The following is a 23,393-nucleotide window of genomic DNA, read 5'->3' on the forward strand; positions in this document are numbered from 1 at the left end:
TTCCCAACTATTTGGAGTCAGGATCTGAACCACCTCACCATATACTTAGATATTATTAACAAATGAGGGATGCATGGGTGGCTCAGGGGTTGAACTTCTCTGCCTTTGGCTCAGGGTGTGATGCTGGGGTTCTGGGATAGCATCCCACATCAAGCTCCCCAAGGGGAGCCTGCTTCTCCCTCTGCCTATGTCTCTGCCTCTCTCTCTCATGAATAGTAAGATCTTAAAAAAAAAAAAAAAAGAAAAACAATCAGTGACTATGCCCTCTTGAAAGTGACAGTCTAAGACCACAATAAGACAAAGAAACAAAGGGAAGAGTACAGACTTAAGGTGACCAATTCAAGACCGAATTCAAAAGTTAATAAAACCTCCGCAAACACTATAAAAGAGTACATTGGTTGAAAGGTGAAGATTGAGGCAACAAAGTTGCCAATTTATATGAAAGAATTGATAATACTCAAAGAACTAATAATGCCATGGCTTTGTATTTGTATTTTCAAAAGGCTTTATCTTCTACATTTTATCTCAGTCTTTATGAGAGTTGTGAGGAGGAAGCAGGTTAGACATTATGATGTCTGTCTTAAAAGATGACAAACTAAAGCTAATTATTACCCTGGACACAAGTACATATAACTAGAGTATGATGGTACTAGGCTGGCTGCCAGAACTGTCTAACTGTAAGAAAGGTCAGGATTTCTGAGATAGTTTAAACAAGACAAAATTGGAATTGTTAGGCTAAAGGATCTTTGAGGGTTAATATTCACATTTTTCTAGTAACTTATTTAAGTTTAAAACAGCAACGATAGCAACAGAAAAATAATTTTCATTTTCAAAAGGGAATTTTACTGACAATTCTGTTGCCATTTTAGTATGATCGTGCAACAATTCCTAGGTTTTATCAGTTAACCTTAATATGAAAATATACCCCAGAGCTGTGCTTCTATGAATTCTGCATTTAACCCAAGTGTCAAATTCACAAGTAAGCTCATTATATTGTAAGAGCTATTGCCTGCTGAGTAGAAAACTATTCATTTCACACCTTAAATACTATAATACTATTTAATAACAGCACTGGCCTGCCAACTATTAAAAGCTCGTTTTTATATATTGTACTACCTGAGCTTTTTATCTTGCCTTTTTAATTACAACAATAAATTAATATCCTAACATTACAACACTGACAGGCATTGATTAAAATTATATTAGTTAACAACATTAGTATTTATTGTGCAAAGTTGCATTAGGAGTTCATTTTCAAAGTACAATTACCATTCAATAATACTAAAATACTTTAATCTTCAAACTATTCAAGGATAAAATAAACTACAAGATAATACTATGCCTTCACATTAACACATTTCTCTTAACTTTATATTATGTCCATTATTTACTATAATTAGCTAAACTACAAATGTAATTGTAAAATTAACTCACCCACAAAATTTACACTTATATAGATTTTCCTTCCTTTGAAATACATCTCTATTTTCCTTTGGTCTTAGCTTTGGTACTTGTATCTACTAATAATATTAACAACACAGATTTCACATATATTATCATATTAACATTCCTCACTTACATGCCAAATCATGAATGTTCAACTATCTTTTATATTCACTTCAGTACTAAAATAAGGATTTGAAGAATCCCAGCATTTATAAGGTAGGATGAGTACAGTGAAAATATAATGACAACATATGAGCTTTACTGCTGTGATAATACCCTTCTAGAACACCATGGGAACATAAGCCTTTTTTGTAGTATCTGTGACACTTGAACGACTGATTATTTATACAGACCCCAACTGATATAAAATAAAGATGTCAAGTGTTTCAATTACCATCTCATTTGTGGAATTCATAAACAATTGTACAAAAACTTTCCCATTTACCATATTCTTATTGTTTCCTGCATATATGGCCCTATCCTAGATATTAAAAGCTTACCTGGAATCAGAAAAAACAAATGACACAGTTCCAATTAGAGATATACACAATATATTTTCAAATAAAATATAAAGATTCCAATCATAAACTCCGTATTTACTACATAAGAGAAGGAGTTACAGCTTAACATTCACCTGAGTTTCCAAGTCTATAGTGGTTCTTGTATTTTATAGTGTCACTGCAAATGTGTCAGAACTAATTAACCATCAGGACAATATACTCAAAGTATTTCTTCAAGAATCTGCTTTGCTATCCACAATGCCAAAATGTATTATTATTGAATCTGCACCTTTTTTCCTTGAGAGAAAACAACTTAGTTCTTATATCACATTGGTTAAGTATATGAATTTTCTAATATTACTGGAAATAATATAATCTTTTTTCTTCCTAGGTTCCCCTGTTACAAAGGTACAAAATCCATAAACATGTACTCAAGCAAATATAAGGAGAATATTACCAAAATATTAGAGAAGATACCTGTTTCCTTAACTAGTGTATCCTTTTAAAAAAAATCACTAATTGAGATATAACTGCCCTGTTTGCTGAAGAACCATATGAAATATAAATAAACAGCACTTGATGTCACCTAAGATTACATTTCATATTCTCTTAGATACTCATAAGGAATATATTGTTTTAACAGGAAAACTTAAATGGAAGCCTTTAGTACTATAACAGATATACTGGAAAAATAAAAACAAAAATGGATTATAATGGAGTTTAATACTACATGTGCATTCATACCAATTATCCTGCTATATATTAACAAGTGATAACTACAGTTAGGCCATTTACTCAAGAACTTAAAAGGTTACATTGTTCATTACTCAGTAAGTCTGCAAAACAATAGCATATCACAATAGTCTTTCTATTTGACTTATGTTTAAAGCACAGGTAACATTTTCTTACTACTATAAGATTAGAATCCTGTAACATCAGGTATCTTGTGTATTATCTTGTAATAATATGTATCTATGTATTCATCACCTACCTATAGGAATTAAAAGTCCCATCAGAATCTAAAGTAGAACTTCTTCTTCCATTTTTATTTGAATCTCCTGGAAAAAAAAATTAAAAAATGCTGAAATAAGGAAGATTATGAAATTGAATGTTTTAGTTGAAAAGCTTCTGTGTGACAGCTCTATGAAGTATACTGAGTCCAAAAGCACTATCCCTAACCCCCAAATATGTCTTGTAATCAGAGTACAGACCTCTTTTTTAGGCAAAAAACTCATTTTAATGCTAAAATATAAACCAATATCACCACTCCTAGCTTGTATAGAAATATTATCAAAGTAACTGTTAACAGAACAAATGAAACATTACAGACATTTTATTATGAATCACAAACAAAATCAAAATTTATAAACCATTTAATCATACACCATTTTTATAAGCAAAGGACAACTCTTTGTTAGTGACCAAGTCATCTGCCATACCACTGGTACAGTAAAAAGAAAACAACAGAAAGGGGACCTGGAATGATCTCCAGTCCCCAGCTCTCTATGGTCTAGGAATATAGTAAGCAGAGAGGTAAAAGGGAAAGCAGGCTTGGGAGGTGGTGAATGCATCCTAACAAATCTTTAATACACCTTAATACCCTTCTTAAAACTTTATGTTTTAACTGTGGGCAAAAGTTCAGCAGTTTGAAAATGAAAAGAACAACATGAAAGATATTTCTGTATTGTATGGTAATACTAAACATTTGGGGGGGGAATCAATTTAAGAAACTGTTATATTCATAGTATCAGACTTAGAACAAATTAATACCTATCTGTTTAAAAATCATGGAATAAAAATAAATGTGCTAAAGAAGTTTAAAAAATGCTTACCAATGCCACAATATAAAATATTCATGCTTATTGATAGAAATTTAATTTTAGTAGTTAAGTTTTAAAATATATTCTTCAAAATATAGTTTTTATGAAACCACTGTATACTACTATTAAATAGACCATTTATTCTTAGAACAAGTTAAAAAGACTAGATTCTGATTACACTTTATATTCCAAATTCTTGTAATATAACTTTCAAACATCAGGTTATATTCATTTTTATGATATTTAAAGCTTAATAATTTAATGATTTATCCATTTATACTTTTCATCCACTTTGAACAATCTTAGGTGCCACTGGAGATCATCACAGTGGTCCTGGTTAAGTCAAATAGTAATTACAGAGCTTTCACTTTAAAGATGAGATTATTTTTAATTATTGAGTATGGTACTTAAGGTACCATACTTATATAATTATGCTACTCATTAAATGGTTATTGAAAGCTGAAATGTAATTTTAATGACAGCTACCTATTTTTCTTTGCACATTTTATAGTTGACAGATTAGTCAAGAATGTTGGTTCTTTTCAACATCTTTACAGCTGTGCTGAAGTGTTTAGGAGGACAAGAACTGGGCTGAGTCCACTTACTTTTAACTCTATTTTTCCGCTTTCAGGTTTTTTTTTTTTTTTCATTAAACGTGCTTTCAGGTTTTTTTTTCCATTAAACAAAAATCCTAAAATGGATTACAGCATTCAAAACTATTGCCAAATTTTATAGAAGAAAATTATTCAAAAACATTTAAATGTTTAAGATCAATTTAGCTGGGTATATTTTGTTAATTCTTTGAAAACACAGATACTATAAGATTACTCATGCAACATATATTTTCTTTAAAAAATTAATGGTATTGTAATAAATAAACTAAAAGGATTTAAAGAAAATTATTCGGTTTCTTGCTAAATGAAAATTTCCTACAACACATGTTATTTAACAGCTTGCAGACATTTCCTGTGAAACATTCTATAATCAGCATAAAATAAGTACTATATCATACATTAAAATACGAGCCTTCTTTCTCTAAAACTGAAGATTACAATTACTTAACCACATAAGATCTCACCAACAGAATATTTCTTTTCTTCTGATATTTACCAGATCAAATATAAAATCCTTCAAATAATTAAGAGACTTTCCATTTTTTAAACTAGGTTTTGCTATCATAACATAAAGGCGTTCTTCATCTTATATCTGTTTAAAAATGAGCATACCACAATAAATGTAACCTTCAAAGGATGGGAATAAGGGGGAAAAAAAGCAGTTTTTCTTTCTTGAAAACATACCAAATAAGGAGTACAATTGTTTTCCTAAAAAGTATTAAAGATTTCAGAGTTTGCTATATGGGGAAAAGGCAATAAAGTTTTGAAGCGGGAAAAACTGCTTTGTTCCTTCAATCCTCTAGTTGAAATTAATTATAGCAAATGTTTATGAAAACATCTGTTCCTTACAGTTATAAATTCTTAATTTTAGTATGGACGATTCCAGATTCTTATTTTGAGAGGAAATTGCTGAAAATTGAAAGATTTATAAAAGAACAGGCAGAATTTGTAATTCTGGAAAACTGTACATATAGTGTGTATATCCTGCAGAGATCTTCATTTGTGTGAGACATTTGGAGGGGCTTGAAACTAGTAACCAGGAGAAATGAAAGAGAGGCTGCTCTTTGATTTAATAAAGTGTTTACAATAAAAACGTTATTTATAATAAAAGGAAACATCAACTAAGAATTATAAATAAATGCTACTTTACTATTAATCTAATTTGGAATTAAGTATAATAAACTAAGTATTAATTTTATCAGAGATTTTAATAAGTCTAATGCCAATACAATCATAGGAAGATAATGTGTGGTGTTCCCCAAAAATAACAACAGAGGGTGCAAGAGAGTTTAACATGATGTCTTTAGTTGCTGTTCTGATTCTGGAACTAAGTTGTCAGGTAGCCATGACTGTAACAAGGTCGTTTTCAGATCTCTCCCTCCTTCTTCACTTTCCTCTATCAATCTCTCTCTTTCTCTCCGTCTCTCTCTCTCTCTCTCTCACACACACACACACACAAACATAAGTACATTATTAATCTTGCACAAAGACCTTTAAATAATCACGTGTTTTAAGATAACATTACCTTTCACTTGACTGAAAAGTAACTTCATAAATTTTTAAAATATAATTGTAAAAGTATTTCAATACTTAATGTAAATTAATCAATAAAATAATCTAGATATATTTACAGAGGAAATTTTAATAAATGCATATAGTATATACAATATGTAACATACATATTATATGTCATTATGTATATGTATATTGAACAACATACAATTACAGGAATATTTCATCAACTTTTGTTGATGAAAAGTACAATGTGAAATTTACATAACAGATTTCTCATTGGTATATAACTTTGTAAAAAGAATTCCTAGCACTGAAAATTAAAATACGTTGGCTGATTTGAAAAATATACACTTGTAGTTACATTATTTTAAATGAGGATAGAAAAAGCATTTATTTTCCATTAGTAATTTCTAACATATATGTATCTAACTTATTAAGCAAATAATATGTGTAATGGTTGCTTAAATCTCAAAACAAGATAAATTAAATTCCAGATTATTTAACTTACTGCAGTCATATTTAGCTGAGGGCATTTATAGTATCTATCTGTGTACTGCTGAAATCATGCTAAATGAAGGTTTATAATAGATTTCTATAGTGCTTTTCATGCACAAACATCTTCTTGAAAGTAGAACTAGAGATTTTAAACTAGGTTAGGTTAAAAACAACCAAAATAATGCTATAAATAAACACATCTACTCAATTGAGCCCTCAGTTTATATCTAAACAATGTCACAAGTTTTAGAAGATCACGTCATACAAGGTATGAATTCTAAAAAGTATTACATAATTAAAAAAAATAAGATTTATCTCTAATTTGTTAGAGAAATGTCATCAAGTATGTGCAACGAATATTTAATAGTAAGAGGGTTAAAAAAGATTTGCTTTAAACTAAGTTGAAAACAAAGCTATGAGTTTCCACATTTAGTTATGATAGGATAATAAGCCATAAATAGTATAGAGACCTAAAATCTTTTCTTTTTAAATGAACATTATGACTGAAATGTTTTTTATTAAATTTAAAATCCCATTCAAAGAAAATGATTCAAAAAAATCAATGAATTAAGTATATTCATGTGTTGACATATGGCAAGGTAAAGTATAATGATTCATCATTGTCTATAAAGTCAGTAACCACTAAGGACATTATCTCAACAGAGAGACAATAGTCTCTCTAAGCTAATTTATGTTAAAAATCTAAGACCACCCATTGGGTCTAAGATCCAGTGCTCAAGTAAATACAAAAAAATTATTTATTCAATAATATTCCATTTTCTCTATTATTATTATCTACATTCTAATGATTTAATGGCCATATTTAATTCTCTATGTATTTAAAATTATTTTTCATTTCCAAATTTTTTTTTTTTTTTTTTTTTTTTATGATAGTCACACAGAGAGAGAGAAAGAGGCAGAGACACAGGCAGAGAGAGAAGCAGGCTCCATGCACCGGGAGCCCGACGTGGGATTCGATCCCGGGTCTGCAGGATCGCGCCCTGGGCCAAAGGCAGGTGCCAAACTGCTGCGCCACCCAGGGATCCCCAAAATTTTTTTTAATTTTTTTTTTTTAAGATTTCATTTATTTATTCAAGAGAGGCACAGAGAGAGAGAGGCAGAGAGATAGGGAGAGGGAGAAGCAGGATCCATGTAGGGAGCCTGATGTGGCACTGGATCTCCAGACTCCAGGATCACACCCCAGGCCAAAGGCAGATGCTCAACCACTGAGCCACCCAGGCATCCCATCCAAAAATGATTAAAAACATTTTTTTTAATATTAAGGATTTTATTTATTTATTCATGAGAAATAGAGAGAGGCAGAGACATAGGCAGAGGGGGAAGCAGGCTCCATGTAGGAAGCCGCATGTGGGACTCGATCCCAGGACTCCGGGATCACGCCCTGAGCCGAAGGCAGACACTCAACCACTAAGCCACTTAGGCGTCCCTAAAAACATTTTTTGAATAATGGCAAAAAGAATTTCTATAAGTAAGAGTGTCAGTGGTTTTACCTTATAACCAAATGTTTGCAAGTGAATGGACAGCTTTATTGCCAGTCTTCCTTTTATTAAAAACAATGCAGGGACATCTGGGTTGCTCAGCAGTTTAGCACCTGCCTTCAGCCCAGGGCATGATCCAGGAGTCCCCGGATTGAGTCCCGCATCAGTCCTGCATGGACCTCTGTGCACGGAGCCTGCTTCTCCCTCTGCCTGTGCCTCTGCCTCTTTCTCTCTCTGTTCTCACATGAATAAAATAAAATAAAATAAAATAAAATAAAATAAAATAAAATAAAATAAAATAAAATAACTTTTTTAAAAAATGCATATTTATTGGTTCCATGTGAAGCTGTGAATATTGCTTTGACTGGGAATGAGTTCTTACTGCAATTAAGTATAAAAAATATCTTCCATAACTGAAGTGTGACCTGTATTACTGAGAAAAGAGTTGATAAAATTCCTCGAAGAGTTGGATTTTTGGTTTTTAAAAACATTCCTTTTATATACTACAAAGAAGTAATTCGTACTTTGGTTATTTAAACCACTGCATGGTATTTATAATGGCAGTTCCCAAAGGGTCCTCCCTTCACATAATCATAAACACAGACCCTCTTCTGGAGTGTACATTCTTGGGGTGGGCCTGAAGACTTGGGCTTCCATGTGTTTATATCGATTTGAAAACAAAGCATTATCCAGAAAGTAGTAGTCATTATACATGTCACCTTCACACAAGTATGGCAGTCTGGTTAAAGCTCTGGTAATAAAACCAGCCTTTCTGAAAACTTCAGGCAGACTATTCACTTGTTCTTCCCAATTCTGTCCCTTGATTTTTAAAATTTCTGATGGTTTCCCACTTGCTACTTATGTTTTCCACATAGGGATGAAAGGGTAAAGCCAGAGCAAGGATGACTCTGCCTCTTGTTGGCTCCAAGACACTTCTGATATCTTTTAACAAAGGCTGGGGCTAATCACAGCTGTCGAGCAAATTAAAGCAATTGACATCATACTGGAATCCTGTATTCTGCTATTCATTTATACCAAGCACATTATATTTCTTCTTCTGAAGCTGCCATATCATATTTTCAGAGAGCTCCATAAATTTCTTCAAAATGAGAGTTCATGATTTTTGTGACTTCTCCATCTCCAGCACCTAAATCTATGAGACTGGATTAATTTTTTGCAGTCTTCAAAACTGATCTGGTGAAAATGCAAACACTGAGCCTCTTCTTTGCAACCCAGTGATAGATATTGTAGACATAAACAGACTAAAAACAGGTGACACTAAAGAGTGATATAATCGGACAAAGAGACAGTCCAATTTCTCAATGCTGTTAAGAAGATCGTATTCCTTAAGGTACCTCTGAACAAAGAGAGCCTGGAGAGATTCACATTTCTCTCTATTGCACACCAACCACTGGCGGTTCTCCTTTCTGTTGGCCTCGGCCTCTGCCAGCCTGTAAAGGCTACTTTTCATGTTCACATACAGGGAGTGGATGAGCAGGCTCCTCAGCATCCACATCCTCCAAGCCAGCTAAACAGACACTAGGCTCAGGCAAAGCGAGCCCACAAATAGTCTCACCAAGCGCCCTGGCCACTTAGATCACTACCAGTGTTTGTGGCGTGGAAGGGGAGGTGCCACCACCCAGACTAGAGCTACTGTACCCAAGTTGCCCATCCAGCCCCTTCAGGGCCAAAGTGGGGGTCAAACTTATTATTTAGGTAATGTAAAATCAGATATAAAAACAAATACAGAAACTTTTAAATAAATAATATTTCAAATGAGTAATTTTAAGAAGATAATATTTTTGTTATTCCTGTATCATTAATAGAGTAATTTTCAAAAAGAAAGCAGAGTGACATCAGTGGAGTGGCAGAATATACAACTCTAAATTCTCATCCTCCCAAAAAAACTCTGGAAAACAAGCAGTAACTGTCAAAACCGACATTGCAATGATTCTGGAAAACAATCCAAGATTTATGAAAACCAAATGAACAATGAATGAGAAAGAGATTTCTTGAAAGCGCTGTGGCATTTTTACTTGCCCTTAGCCTACCAACTCCTTGGTACAGCAGCAGTCTTGAAGAGGGATGCAGTTCCCAGTGTGGGAGACCAGTACGAGGTTCTTGAGGGAGTAGAGCAGATCATATTTGCAAAATATTATGTAATTCTGTTTTAACTTGTTTAGGAGCTACCTGAAGGACTGACACAAAACAATCTCTTTTTTGTCTAACTTGAAAAAAGCAGTGGGATTGCTCTTGAACACACTGCAAGCTGAATTAAGAAGAAGCAGATACCTAGGGCAAAAGATTATAACTGAAACATTAAAGAGATTACCTAATGGGCAGCCTAGGTGGCTCAGTGGTTTAGCACTGCCTTCAGCCCAGGCGGTGATCCTGGAGACCCAGAATCGAGTCCTACGTGGGCCCCCTGCATGGAGCCTGCTTTTCCCTCTGCCTGTGTCTCTACCTGTGTGTGTGTGTGTGTGTGTGTGTGTGTCTGTCTGTGTCTCTCATGAATAAATAAAATCTTAAAAAAAAAAAAAAATCACCTAAGACCTGGCAGTAAGAGTTGGTGAGAGAGTTTCCTTGGTAAATTAGGACATTCAAAAGCACCCAAGTATATAGGAAAATATATATGCCCAGCACAAGCAGGAGACCAAAATCCTACACCTGAAACTTGTCACTAAGATGAATGCAACCCTGGCTAAATGATGAAGGATCGCTGTAGCACAGAACCAATCTGCAAAGAAGAGAGGTTTTGGTTTTTTGTTTGGTTCCTATTCGTTTTTTAGCTCCTGGCTTTCAAAAAATTATCTGTCAAAACTCTAGCTGAACACAAACTAAGAAATAAAGATTTCAGTGACTACATATGCGAAAGAATAAATCTCTGCAAAAATAAAAAATAGGGTGGGAAATAACAGAATATAGAAAATAGCAAATATCAGGAGAATCTAAATTTCAAGAGTTACCAAATTATAATATTCAAATACCCAGTCGTCAACAACAAAGAAAAACACATAGCATTAAAAAGGGGGGGGAGGGAAGGAAGCCAGGCTCAACAAAAAAAAGTAAAATAAATTGATTAAAACTATCATTCAGAAAGCTAGAAATTGAATTTATCTGAAAAAGATTTTGACAAAACTGTCTTAAAAGATGTTTGAAGCACAAAAAAAAACACAGACAAAAAAAGAAAGGAACTCTTATAAATGAATGATTAAGCAAAATGAGATTATCAATAAAGGAAAAAAAGGGATGATTTTGGGGGCTGAAAAATAAAATACCTAAAATGAAAAAGTCACTAACTAGAGTGGTTCAATAACAGGTAGGAACCTCATTTTTATCTTTGATGAAAGACAAAAATCTACAAATCCAGGAAGCTTAAAGAACTCTTGGTATAATTAACACAGACACACATATAAAGAAACATAAAAAGCAAATTGCTAAAGACAAGGAGAGACTCCTCAAAGAAGCAACAAAGAATATGTCACATCACAGATTCCTCAGTAAAATTAATAGATGATTTCTTATCATAAAACATGCAGGCCAATTGACAGTGGGATGATGTATATTTAAAATACTTAAAGAAAATACTGTCCAAAAAAATTTTATATCTAGCAAAACAGATAGTGGGTTTCCTGGGTCACTCAGTCAGGTAAGTGTCTGACTCTTGATTTCAGCTCAAGTGTCAATCTCAGGGTTGTGAGTTTAAGCCCCATATTGGTACTCAAAAAAAAAAAAAAAAGTAATGAGAAGTTAAGACATTCCCAGAAACACAAAGCAGAGGAGTCCAATACCACTACACATAACTTGAAATAAAAGCTAATGGCAATCCTTCAGATTGAAGGGACAACAGATAGTAACTGAAAGCTGTGGGAAGAAAAAGATCTCTGATAAAGGTAAATACATTACTATATACAAAGCCAGTATTACCGTATTTAAGGTTTGCATTGCCAAACTTAATTTCCTATAAGATACAAAACAAATGCATAAAAAATTATATATCTATGCTACAGAGCAAAAGTGTGTAAAAATGTAACTTATAACAATATAAAAAGGGAAGAAGAACACTTCCATAAAAGACAGAGGAGTAGGAGGAACTTAAGCTCACCTTGTCCCATGGATACAACTATGTAGCATGCACATCAGTGTAATTGACCCAGAAAATGAACTGAAGGCTGGTAGAATAAAATCTACAACTAAATGTAAAGAGAAGGCAACATCAAAGAGGGTAGGAGGGCAAAGACACTGTGAGGAGCTAAACCCCAAGGGTCTGGCCACCAAAGATAGAGAGTCATGGGCACAATGAGGGAGGAGAAACAGCATGCCATACCAGGGAGCCTGCAAGAGAAAGACCACTCCCTAATATTTGCTTTGAAAACCAGAGGGGCTAAATTTCATTGGTTCTTATAACTAGTGGGATGTAAAGCCTAGAACATTAAAAATTAGTAGGTTCAGTTCTGTGAGAGCCCGGAGGGTAATAGGAAACTGAGTCTTTGCCATTAAAGAGAGAACACAAGAAACAGCTGGTAGAAATATAGCATAAAATAAGCAGTTTGAAAAATGCTCATGGCATACGGGAAGGAGAATTATTTACTAATCTCAGAGTTTACTGAGTGACTTCTCCAGGAGCAAAGGAACAGGCAGGCACCATTTTCCTCATCTATCACCTAGCATAAACACAGGTCAACCTGCAGAAACCAGTGCAGTGCCTGCATTCACTACCTTGCTGCATACACCACACCCTGTCCCCTCAGCTGAGCCTACCTCAAGCCTGGTGCTGCAGGGCCCCTCCTCCAGAAGACCTGCAAAATCTTGCCAGCACTGCATCTTCCAACTGCACACTTTGTGGGGTCATGGTCCTAGAGGCAGTGACTGGTCACCTGCCATGGAGGACACCAGCACATTATTAAAACTGTACCACTTGCCTACATGCACTTTACAGAGCAGCCCTGGCTACCCCCAATATCCACAGTGACTATGTGTCCCCTGTGGAAGAAAAGGACCAGCACTATCTTGTGAAAAGTGCAACCCCCATCCACATCTTCCAAGAGCAAGAGATATAGCTGATTTTCCTAACACCGAGAAGCAGAGAGTTAGACAATGTGAGGAGACAGAGAAGTATGTCCCAAATGAAAGACCACAACAAAAATCACAGCAAGAGACCTATGTGAAACAGAGATAATGAATATGCCAAATAAAGAACTTAAAGTAATGATCATAAAGATACTCACTGGACATAATAGTGGAAGACATCAGTGAGACCTTTTTTTTTTTAGATTTTTTTATTATTATTTATTTATTTATGAGAGATAGAGAGAGGCAGAGGGAGAAGCAGGTTCTATGCAGGGAGCCCAACATGGGACTCGATCCCGGGTCTCCAGGATCACACCCTGGGCCAAAGGCAGGTACTAAACCGCTAAGCCACCTGGGAATCCCCATCAGTGAGACCCTTAACAAAGAGATGAAGAAGAATCTATCAGAGATAAATAACTCAGTAACTGAAATTAAAAATATACTAGATGAAATAAATAGCAAACTGGAGGAAGCATTACTCTGTCCTCAGTGACCTGGAGGACAGAGTAATGAGAAGCAATCAAGCTGAACAGGACAGAGAAAAATGATTTAAAAAATGAAAACAGAATTAGGAAATTCGATCCATCAAGCATTCACATTATAGGGATCCCAGAAAAAGAAGAGAGAGAAAAGGGAACCAAAACTTTATCTGAAAGAATAATAACTAAAAACTTCCTGAATCTGGGGAAGGAAACAAAATCATATCCAATTTGCACAGAGATTCTCCCAACAAAATCACCCAAAGAGGGCCACACCAAAATACATATTAATTAAAATGGCAAAAAGCAGTGATAAAGAATTTTGAAAGCAGCAAGAGAAAAGAAAAAGTCACATAAAAGGGAAACCCCATAATGATACAGGTGGATTTTTCAACAGAAACTCTGTAGGACAGAAGAGAGTGGCATGATATATTGAAAGCGCTGAAAGGAAAAAATCTGCAGCTGAGAATAATCTATCCAGCAAGTATCATTCAGAATAGAAGGAGAGATAGAGAGTTCCCCAGACAAACAACAGCTATAGAAGTTCATAATCAGCCTAGAAATGTTAACGGGGACTCTGAATAGAAAAGAAAGAATATAAGTAAAAAAAAGTAGAAAGCACACAAACATTAAAAATAAATCAAGGGATTCACAAAATAAAAAGACACGAAGTATGAAACTACATACCTAAAGTATGGGGGAAAAGGAGTAAATAATAGGTGAAAGTTAAGTGACTTCCAACTTGACACAGACTGCTATATGCAGAAAATGTTATCTGCAAATGTAATTGTACCTACAAATAAAAAACCAACAATATATGCGCAAAAAATAAAGAGAAAGGAATCCAAGTATATCACTAAAGAAAACAGAGAACATACACAAACACACACAAAGGGTGTGAAAAGAAAGCTCGAGTAAAAATACTTATATTGAACAAAATTAACTTTAAAACAAAGACTAGTAAGAGACAAGGAAGGACACTATATAATCATTAAAGGGACATTCCAACAAGACAACATAACCTATATATGTGTGTGTGTGTGTGTGTGTATACACACACACACACACACACACACCTAACATGGAAGCTCCCAAATGCATAAAATAGTTAATAAAATATATAAACGAACTAATCAGTAATAATAACAATAATAAAATGGGACTTTAACACCCCACTTACATCAACGAATAAATCACCCAATCAGAAAATCCACAAGGGGGATGCCTGGGTGGCTCAGCAGTTGAGCGCCTGCCTTTGCCTCAAGGTGTGATCCTGGATTCCCAGGTTCAAGTCCCACATCAGGCTCCTTGCACGCAGCCTGCTTCTCTGTCTGCCTGTATCTCTGCCTCTCTCTCTCTCTCTCTCTCGAATAAATAAATAAAATCTTTAAAAAGGAAAAAAAAAAAAAAGAAAAGAAAGAAAGAAAATCCATAAGGAAACAATGGCTTTGAATGACACACTGGACCAGATGGATTTAATATATATTCAGAACATCCCATCCTAACATAGCAGAATATACATTCTTTCAAGTGCGCTCAGAACATTCTCCAGAATGGATCACATATTAGGTCAGAAAACGAGTCTCAACAATTTCAAAAAGATTGAAGTTAATACCATACATCTTTTCTGACACAACACTATGAAAGCAGAAATCAGGCACCAGGAAAATCTGGAAAGAGTACAAATACAGGCAGGTTAAATAACATGCTACTTAATAATGAATGGGTCAACTGAGAAATAAAAGAGTAAATTAAAAAAAATACATGGAGACAAATGAAAATGAAAACACACAATTCAAAACCCTTGGGATGCAACAAAAGTGGTTCTATGAGGAAAGTTTATAGCAGTATAGGCCTACCTCAAGAAGCAAGAAAAATCTCAAATAAACTACCTAAGCTTGCACCTAGGGAAGGCAGAAAAAGACCAAACAAGACCCAAATCCAGCAGAAGAAAGGAAATAATAAACATTAGAGCAGAAATAAATGATACAGACACTAAAAGGATAGAAGTGATCAATAAAACCAGGAAGTGATCTTTGAAAAGACAGACAAAATGGATAAACCTCTACGTAGACTCATAAAAAAAAAAAAAAATCAACAAAGAAAAAAACCATAAAGAGAGATAGGATTCAAACAAACAAAACCAGAAATGAGAAAGGAGAAATAACTGACCCCACAAAAAATACGAAAGACGGTAAGAGACTATTATGAAAAATGATATGCCAATGTACTGGAAAACCTAGAATATATGGGAAATTTCTAGAAACATATAACCTATCAAAACCGAAGCAGGAAAAAAAAAATAAAAAATTTGAACAGATCAATTACCAGCAATGAAATTGAATCAGTAATCAAAAAAATTTCTCAACAAAATGTCCAGGACCAGACAACTTCACAAGTGAATTCTAATCCCACCAAACATTTAAGAAGAGTTAATGCCTATTCTTCTCAAACTTTTCCAAAAGAAAGAGAAGAGGAAAGAAAATTGCCAAGTTCATTCTATGAGGCCAACATTATCTTGATACCAAAACAGGACAGAGACACAACAACAACAAAAAACTACAGGCCAACATCTCTAATTAACACAGATGCAAAAATCCTCAACAAAACATTAGCAAACTGAATTCAACAATACATTAAAAAAAAAAAAAAAAAAAACGGTCCATCACAATCAAATGAGATTTACTCCTGGGATGCAAGGGTCTATCAATATTTGCAAATAAATGTGATATATCACATCAATAAGAGAAAGGATAAAAGCCATATGATCATTTCAATAGATGGAGAAAACGCATTTGACAAAGTACAACCACCATTCATGATAAAAACCCTCAATAAAGTAGGTTTAGAGGGAACATACCTCAACATAATAAAAGCTGTATATTAAAAAAAAAAAAACACAGAGAAAGAACATCAGACTCAATGGTGAAAAACTGAGAGCTTTCCTCTAAAGTGAAGAAGAAAAGAATGTCCACTTTCATCACTTGTATTCAATGTAGTACTGAAAGACCTAGCAACAGCAATCAGAAAAACAAAAGAATAAAAGGCATACAAATTGATAAGGAAGAAGTAAAATTTTCAGTATTTCAGATGACATACTATATAAAGAAAACCCTGAAGACTCCACCAAAAAAACTTGCTAGAAACAATAGGAATGAATAATAATTCAATAATAGAATTACTGAATTCAGTAAAGTTGTAGGATAAAAAAAATCTATGTGCACAAATCTCTTGAACTTCTATACACTGATAATGAGGCAGCAGAGAAATTAGAAAAATAATCCCATTAAGAACTACACCAGGGATCCCTGGGTGGCGCAGCGGTTTAGCGCCTGCCTTTGGCCCAGGGCGTGATCCTGGAGTCTCGGGATCGAATCCCACATCGGGCTCCTGGTGCATGGAGCCTGCTTCTCCCTCTGCCTATGTCTCTGCCTCTCTCTCTCTCTGTGTGACTATCATAAATAAAAAAAAAAAAAAAAAAAAAAAGAACTGCACCAAAAAGAATAAAATACCTTGGAATAAAATGAACCAAAGGGGCGAAAGGCCTGTGCTCTAAAACTATAAAACATTGATGAAAGAAACTGAAGATGACACAAAGAAACAGAAAGACCTTCCATGTTCATGGGTTAAAAGAACAAATATTGTTAAAATGTCCAAAACAATCTACACATGTAATGCAATCCCTATCAAAATACCAACAGCATTTTGCACAGATCTAAAACAATCCTAAAATGTGTATGGAACCATAAAAAACCCCAAATAGGGATCCCTGGGTGGCGCAGCGGTTTAGCGCCTGCCTTTGGCCCAGTGCGCGATCCTGGAGACCCAGGATCGAATCCCACATTGGGCTCCCAGTGCATTGAGCCTGCTTCTCCCTCTGCCTGTGTCTCTGCCTCTCTCTCTCTGTGACTATCATAAATAAATAAATAAAAATTAAAAAAAAAAAAAAAAAAAAAAAAAAAAAACCCAAATAGCCAAAGTAATCTTGAAAAAAGAAAAACAAAACTGGAGGTATCACAATTCCAGACTTCACAATTATATTACAAAGCTGAAATAATCAAAACAGTATGGTACTGGCACAGTTCCATTGACCTATAGATCAATGGAACAGAAAAAAAAGAGTACAGAAATAAATCCACCATTATAGTTCAATAAATTTCAGCAAAGCATGAAAAAATATTTGATGGGAAAAAGTCTCTTCAACAAATGGTGCTGGGAACACTGGACAGCAACATGCAAAAGAATAAAACTGGCCCACTTTCTTACACCATACACAAAAATAAATCCAAAGTGGATTAAAGACTTAAATGTGAAACAGGAAACCATTAAAATCCCAGAAGAGAGCACAGGCAGTAATTTTTCCGGCAATGACTATAACAACATTCTAGGTATGTCTCCTGAAGCAAGGGAAACATATGCAAAAATAAACTATTGGGACTATACCAAAATAAACAGCTTCTGCACAGCAAATGAAACAACCAACAAAACTAAAAGACAACTTACTAAATGGGAGAATATATTTACAAATGATACATCCAATAAAGGGTCAGCATTCAAAATATATAAATAACAAAAACTCAACACCCAAAAAACAAATAATCCAATTTTAAAATGGGCAAAAGATATGAATAGACATTTCTCCAAAGAAGACATACAAATAGCTAACAGACACATGAAACAATGCTCACACTCATCATCAGAGAAAAGTATATCAAAACAAGAGTGAGAATATTACCTCTTATCAATAGTGAGATATTACCTCTTATCTGTTAGAATGGCTAAAGTAAAAAACACCATAAAAAAGTGCTATTCGCAAGGAAATGGAGAAAAAAAGAATCCTCATGCACTGTTGGTGGGAATGTAAACTGGTATAGGCACTGTGGAAAACAGTATGGAGGTTCCTCAAAAAATTAAACATAGAATTTAACATATGATCCAGTAATTCCACTACTAGGTGTTTACCCAAAGAATGCAAAAATACTAATTCAAAAGGATACATGTACCCCCCATGTTTATTACAGCAACATTTGTAATAGCCAATTTATGGAAGCAACCTAAATGTCCATCAACAGATGAATGGGTAAAGAACATGCTGGGTATGTATGTGTGTATATGTTTATGCATACATACACACCATGGAATATTATTCAGCCATAAAAAGGAATGAAATCTTGCCATTTGCAATGACATGGTTGGAGCTAGAGAGTATAATGCTAAGCAAAAGGAAATCAGTCATAGAAAAATAAATGCCAATAATTTCACTCCCATGTGAAATTTAAGAAACAGAAGAGCAAAGGTCAAAAAACAGAGAGGAAACCAAGAAACAGACTGTTACCTAGAGAGAACAAACTGATTGTTACCAGAGGAGAAGTGGGTGGGAGGATGGGTGAAATAGGGGAAGGGGACTAAGGGGATTTGGAGTACACTTATCTTGAGGACCAATTAAATACATGGAATTCCTGAATCACTAAACCGTACGCCTGAAACAAATCTAACACGGTATGTTAACTACACTGGAATTAAAATTCTTAAAAAAAAACATAAAATAAAAAAGGGAAAAAAGACAGGGCTAAATAGCAGATATTTTGTATGCTATGAAGTTTTGGTATCAACTTGAAGTAGACTGTCATAAAGATGTTAAATATAATTCCTATGGTAACCACAGAGACCATATCTTAAAAAAAAATTACACAAAGGGAATGAGAAGGCATTCAAACAATCATTACCAAAAAAATAAATAAGTAAATAAATAAACACAAGAAAAAGCAGTAATGGAGGGAAGGAGAGTGAGGAAGGGTAAAAAAACATAAGTAACACAATAACAAAATAGCAGAAGTACTGTTTTATCAGCAGTTACTTTAAATTTAACTGTATTAAAGTTTCCAATCAAAGGCAGAGAGATTACCAGAAAGGATTAAAATAATTGCATCACTATATGTTGTCCATAAGATCCAAATCGTAAGATTCAAAAACACAAAAAATTGAAAGTCAAAGGGTAGAAAAAGATATCCTATGTAAAAAAAAAAAAAAAAAAAAAAAGAGAGAGAGAGAGAGAGAGAGAGATACTGTGGCTATAATGATAACAGACAAAATAGAATTTGTCAAAAACTGTTACAAGAGATAAAGAAGGATATTATTTATACACTGATAAAAGGGTCAATTAATCAAGAAGATAAACATTTATGCACCAAACAAAATACAACATGAAAATATATGAAACAAACGATTAACAGAATTGAAGGGAGAAACAGACACTTCTACAATAATAGTGGAAGACTTCAATTCACCATTTTCACTAATGGAAAGAACATCTAGACAGAAGATCAATAAAAAAATAGAGAACTTGAATAGCAATGTAAACCAACTAGACCTAATAGACATCTGTAACACTGTACTTGACAACAACAAGATACACAATCTTCTCAAGTACATGCTCCAGGAGAGGCCATATGTTAAGTCAGAAAACAAGTCTCAGTATATAAAAAGACTAAAATCATGTATATCTACTCTGAATTTACAGGAGTAAAGCTAGAAGTCAATTACAGAAGGAAAATCGGGAAATTTTTCAAGTATAAATGAAAATACGTGTGTCTACAGATGGAGAAAAGACAGATAAGTATGTGGGTGGAGTCTACATAAACAAGGTAGTTTTAACTTCTAAGGGGAAAAAACATACTACCGATGACCTCTGGTTAAATTTTAAAGTAACTTCCAGGAAAAAAAAACATTTGCTGAACTGGTAAAATTAAATTGCCATACTCAATAGTTTAATGAAGTTTTAAAGTAGAGGCATCATGACTAAACGTCTCAAGCAAGACAAACCTGAGTATATGTTATTTAACATTCAGTATCTCAGCTTCTTTTTTTTTTTTTTAATATTTTTTTTAATTTATTTATGACAGTCACACAGAGAGAGAGAGAGAGGCAGAGACACAGGCAGAGGGAGAAGCAGGCTCCATGCACCGGGAGCCTGACGTGGGATTCGATCCCGGGTCTCCAGGATCGCGCCCTGGGCCAAAGGCAGGCGCCAAACCTCTGCGCCACCCAGGGATCCCTCTCAGCTTCTTTGTTTGGAAAATGGGAAAGTAACAGTTTCTATCACAAACTGTAGTTACAGGGATTAAATAAGATACCTTTAAGTCAATGTAATTCCTCAATGAATGTTAGCTATGATTTTTCTGAACATATCAATGTATTTAACATACTGGATCCAGTGGAGGAATAAAATTAAAAGGCTATTCTATATAAAAGAAATAAAATTATTTATAACTTAAATAACTAAAAATTATAATCCTTCTAGTCATTAAAAAGCATTATTCTGGGCACCTGGGTGGCTCAGCTGGTTAAGCATCTGCCTTCGGCTCATGATAGCTGTGTTCTGCCTGCCACCTCCAGTCATGATCCTGGAGTCTCAGGATAGAGTATGGGATCTGCTGCTTCCTCTCCCTCTGCCCCTTCCCCTGCTCATGCTCTCTCTAATAAATAAAATCTTTTTTAAAAAGCATTATTTCTGATAAACTTTTTAATTAACAAAAATTTATTTATCTGTGCAAGTTCTGTGGTATTCTTCTAATATCCTTCCTGATGATGATTATCATACCAAATATTGAATATGATATGAGAGTAGAAAAAAAATCACAAAATTAAATTACAGCCTTGAAATACAAAGCCACCTAATGCACGAGCTTAATGTTTCTTGAGACTGACAAAATATAGACAGATAAAGAACTAGAACTATAGTCAATCTAGTAATAAACTAAAACTATACCATATAGGATAGTTTACAATATTACCTATGCACCAGAATAAAACAAGCCTTAAGAATTATTAATGACTCTGAAAGTGAATGAAAACAAGGTCTAATTAGATAGTTACAAGTGTAACTATCTAATAGTTAACTATCTAATAGTTAATTTCTATTTATTATGATTCTTATTTCTGGGCATATTGTTATTTCAAACCCAGGCATTCCATAGATTCAAAGCTGCTTGATGTCTGGGGGGGGCGGGGAGGAGCAGACCAGGAATTAATCAGGTAAAAAGATTTCCAATGGACAATTAATCCCTCTAGATCCTAGCATCCATATCTATTAAAAATGAGGTAGGACCAGTTCAGTCTAAACTCATGAACATGATGATCAACCAAGAAGTCACCTGTGACAAGTAAGTAAAAAGAGAGAGAGTGTGCACACATGTGTGTGGTGTGTTCGAGAGAGAGCAAAGGTGAGGTGAGAGAACCACGGTAGGTCTAGGATTCTCTACTTATAAATGGTTTTCTAGATTATTTTGGTGATCCAAAATAAAGACTTTTTTTTAGTCCAAAATAATAAGCTTCTACTGTGCTAAAAGTGAGTCTCTTGTTGTAGAAGGCAACTTAACTTGCTCCAAACAGGGAGATTATTGAATATCTTATGTGTCACCATTTACTGTGGACTATCATAAGCACATGCTTCAACCTCATTTTCCAGCAGTAGTAGTGGGTTGCATTGAGTTATGTCAACTCTGTACATTGTCCTATTATGACCTTTAGCATGTAGTGATTATTGGTGGAAGGGTGCAGACTGGAGGTGGCAGGCAAAACACAGCTATCATTAGCCGGTATGGTCCTCCTGCAGACCACATGGACTTCAAAAGCACCTTCCTAAGGCGTTACACAATGCCAATATTGTAATTTAGATAAGTACAAAGCATATATATACTAAGTAGATCAACAACAAATTTGAGAAGAGCTTCTTCAGAAGTAAATGTATTAAAAAAGAACATTTGAAAATATTTCTTTAAACCTATAGAGAATTAGGTCAAGGATGATTATTATGTAATTTGCCCATTGCTATATTTTTTCTTAACAAAAATTCAAATAACAATTTGGTTTAAACTCTAGCTGAAATTCTTAGTTTTGCTACTAATCTTAACAAATGTTTTAATGAAATGCCTCCAACAAAACAAAACAAAACACAAAAGTTTTTCAAAGAAAATCTAACTGATACTTAGGTAACTCTACCCGAGATGTTAAATTATGTTAAGTGCCTAATATAATAAAAGTAATATATAAATTGTTGCTAAATAAAAGAGTATATCTAGTACTGAAATCCTATTTCAGTTTCTATAAATCTTTCAAATAATAACTTCAAAATAGTAATTCTTCTTTTTCTTCAAGGTTTAAAATAAGGAAATACCTTTCTCTACAGAACAGGTTCCTTTGGGCACTTCCCATTTTCATTATTGATTATAATCAGTGCTAGATACTTGAATACCTAGTAAGTGGAAGACACCTCATAAAATGTAAAGATACCCATTTACCAAAAGTGATTAACTAAGCTATTATTAAATATAACCTTTTTGTATGAAAAATTAAAGTGAGATCTATTTGAGGGATATAAATTACCATCCATGAACCAGAGTAAATAATCCTATATGTCTTAAACGACAGCTAACTGAACAAGTTCATATATCAAAGATCTACTTTAAAAGTATAATGGGCATTTTAACTATGAATCCCAAAGCACTGATGAAGAACCGATGGTAAATACTCTCAAACTTATCTTTATTCTTACAAATGATTTACTCAACTAAATCACATTAAAATAAGAATAATCTAGGGGCACCTGGGTGGCTCTGTCCATTAAGCATCTGCATTCTGCTCAGGTCAGGATCTCAGGGTCCTGGGATCCAGCTCTCCTTGGGCTCTCTCTGCTCAGCAGGAAGTCTTCTTCTTTCTCTCCCTGTCCCTCCCCCACACTCATGCTTTCTCTCTGTTTCAAATAAATACAATCTTTATTAAAAAGCATTAAAAATACAGTAATCTAAAATCCTCAAGCAACGATATCAAAAAATTTTTAATATTCACCATTTCCTTTAAAGAATTCAAAACATTAACTGATCCTTAAAAATGTTTGATACATTAAAGAACTGTTTAAAAACTATCTGTTTTTTAAAGAGGAAGTATAAATCCATAA

At 34.2% G+C, this 23,393-nt stretch overlaps 1 protein-coding gene, 1 long non-coding RNA gene and 1 pseudogene across 26 annotated transcripts in view; 1 reads left to right on the plus strand and 2 right to left on the minus strand.

The window, feature by feature from the left end:
- The window catches only part of LOC140614080 (uncharacterized), a 121,364-nt gene extending 118,770 nt beyond the window's left edge, over positions 1 to 2,594 (plus strand). Inside the window, exon 7 of one of the 5 annotated variants that reach the window (XR_012014969.1) lies at positions 2,338 to 2,585. This is a non-coding gene — a long non-coding RNA (uncharacterized lncRNA). Of the gene's footprint in view, positions 1 to 2,337 lie in introns of all 5 variants that reach the window. The other 4 variants (XR_012014972.1, XR_012014971.1, XR_012014970.1 and 1 more) reach the window with 4 other exon arrangements.
- The window catches only part of TBC1D5 (TBC1 domain family member 5), a 546,849-nt gene that overhangs the window by 263,059 nt on the left and 260,397 nt on the right, over positions 1 to 23,393 (minus strand). For 20 of the 21 annotated variants that reach the window (XM_072792900.1, XM_072792895.1, XM_072792888.1 and 17 more), the window contains one exon: positions 2,938 to 3,004. In XM_072792900.1, the coding sequence (XP_072649001.1) occupies positions 2,938 to 3,004 (67 nt within the window). Of the gene's footprint in view, positions 1 to 2,937; positions 3,005 to 23,042; positions 23,190 to 23,393 lie in introns of all 21 variants that reach the window. The other variant, XM_072792897.1, reaches the window with a different exon arrangement.
- On the minus strand, positions 8,213 to 9,676 carry LOC140614461 (protein-L-histidine N-pros-methyltransferase pseudogene; annotated as a pseudogene).

Source organism: Canis lupus, chromosome 22 (assembly GCF_048164855.1).
Source record: "Canis lupus baileyi chromosome 22, mCanLup2.hap1, whole genome shotgun sequence".
Taxonomy (NCBI): domain Eukaryota; kingdom Metazoa; phylum Chordata; class Mammalia; order Carnivora; family Canidae; genus Canis; species Canis lupus.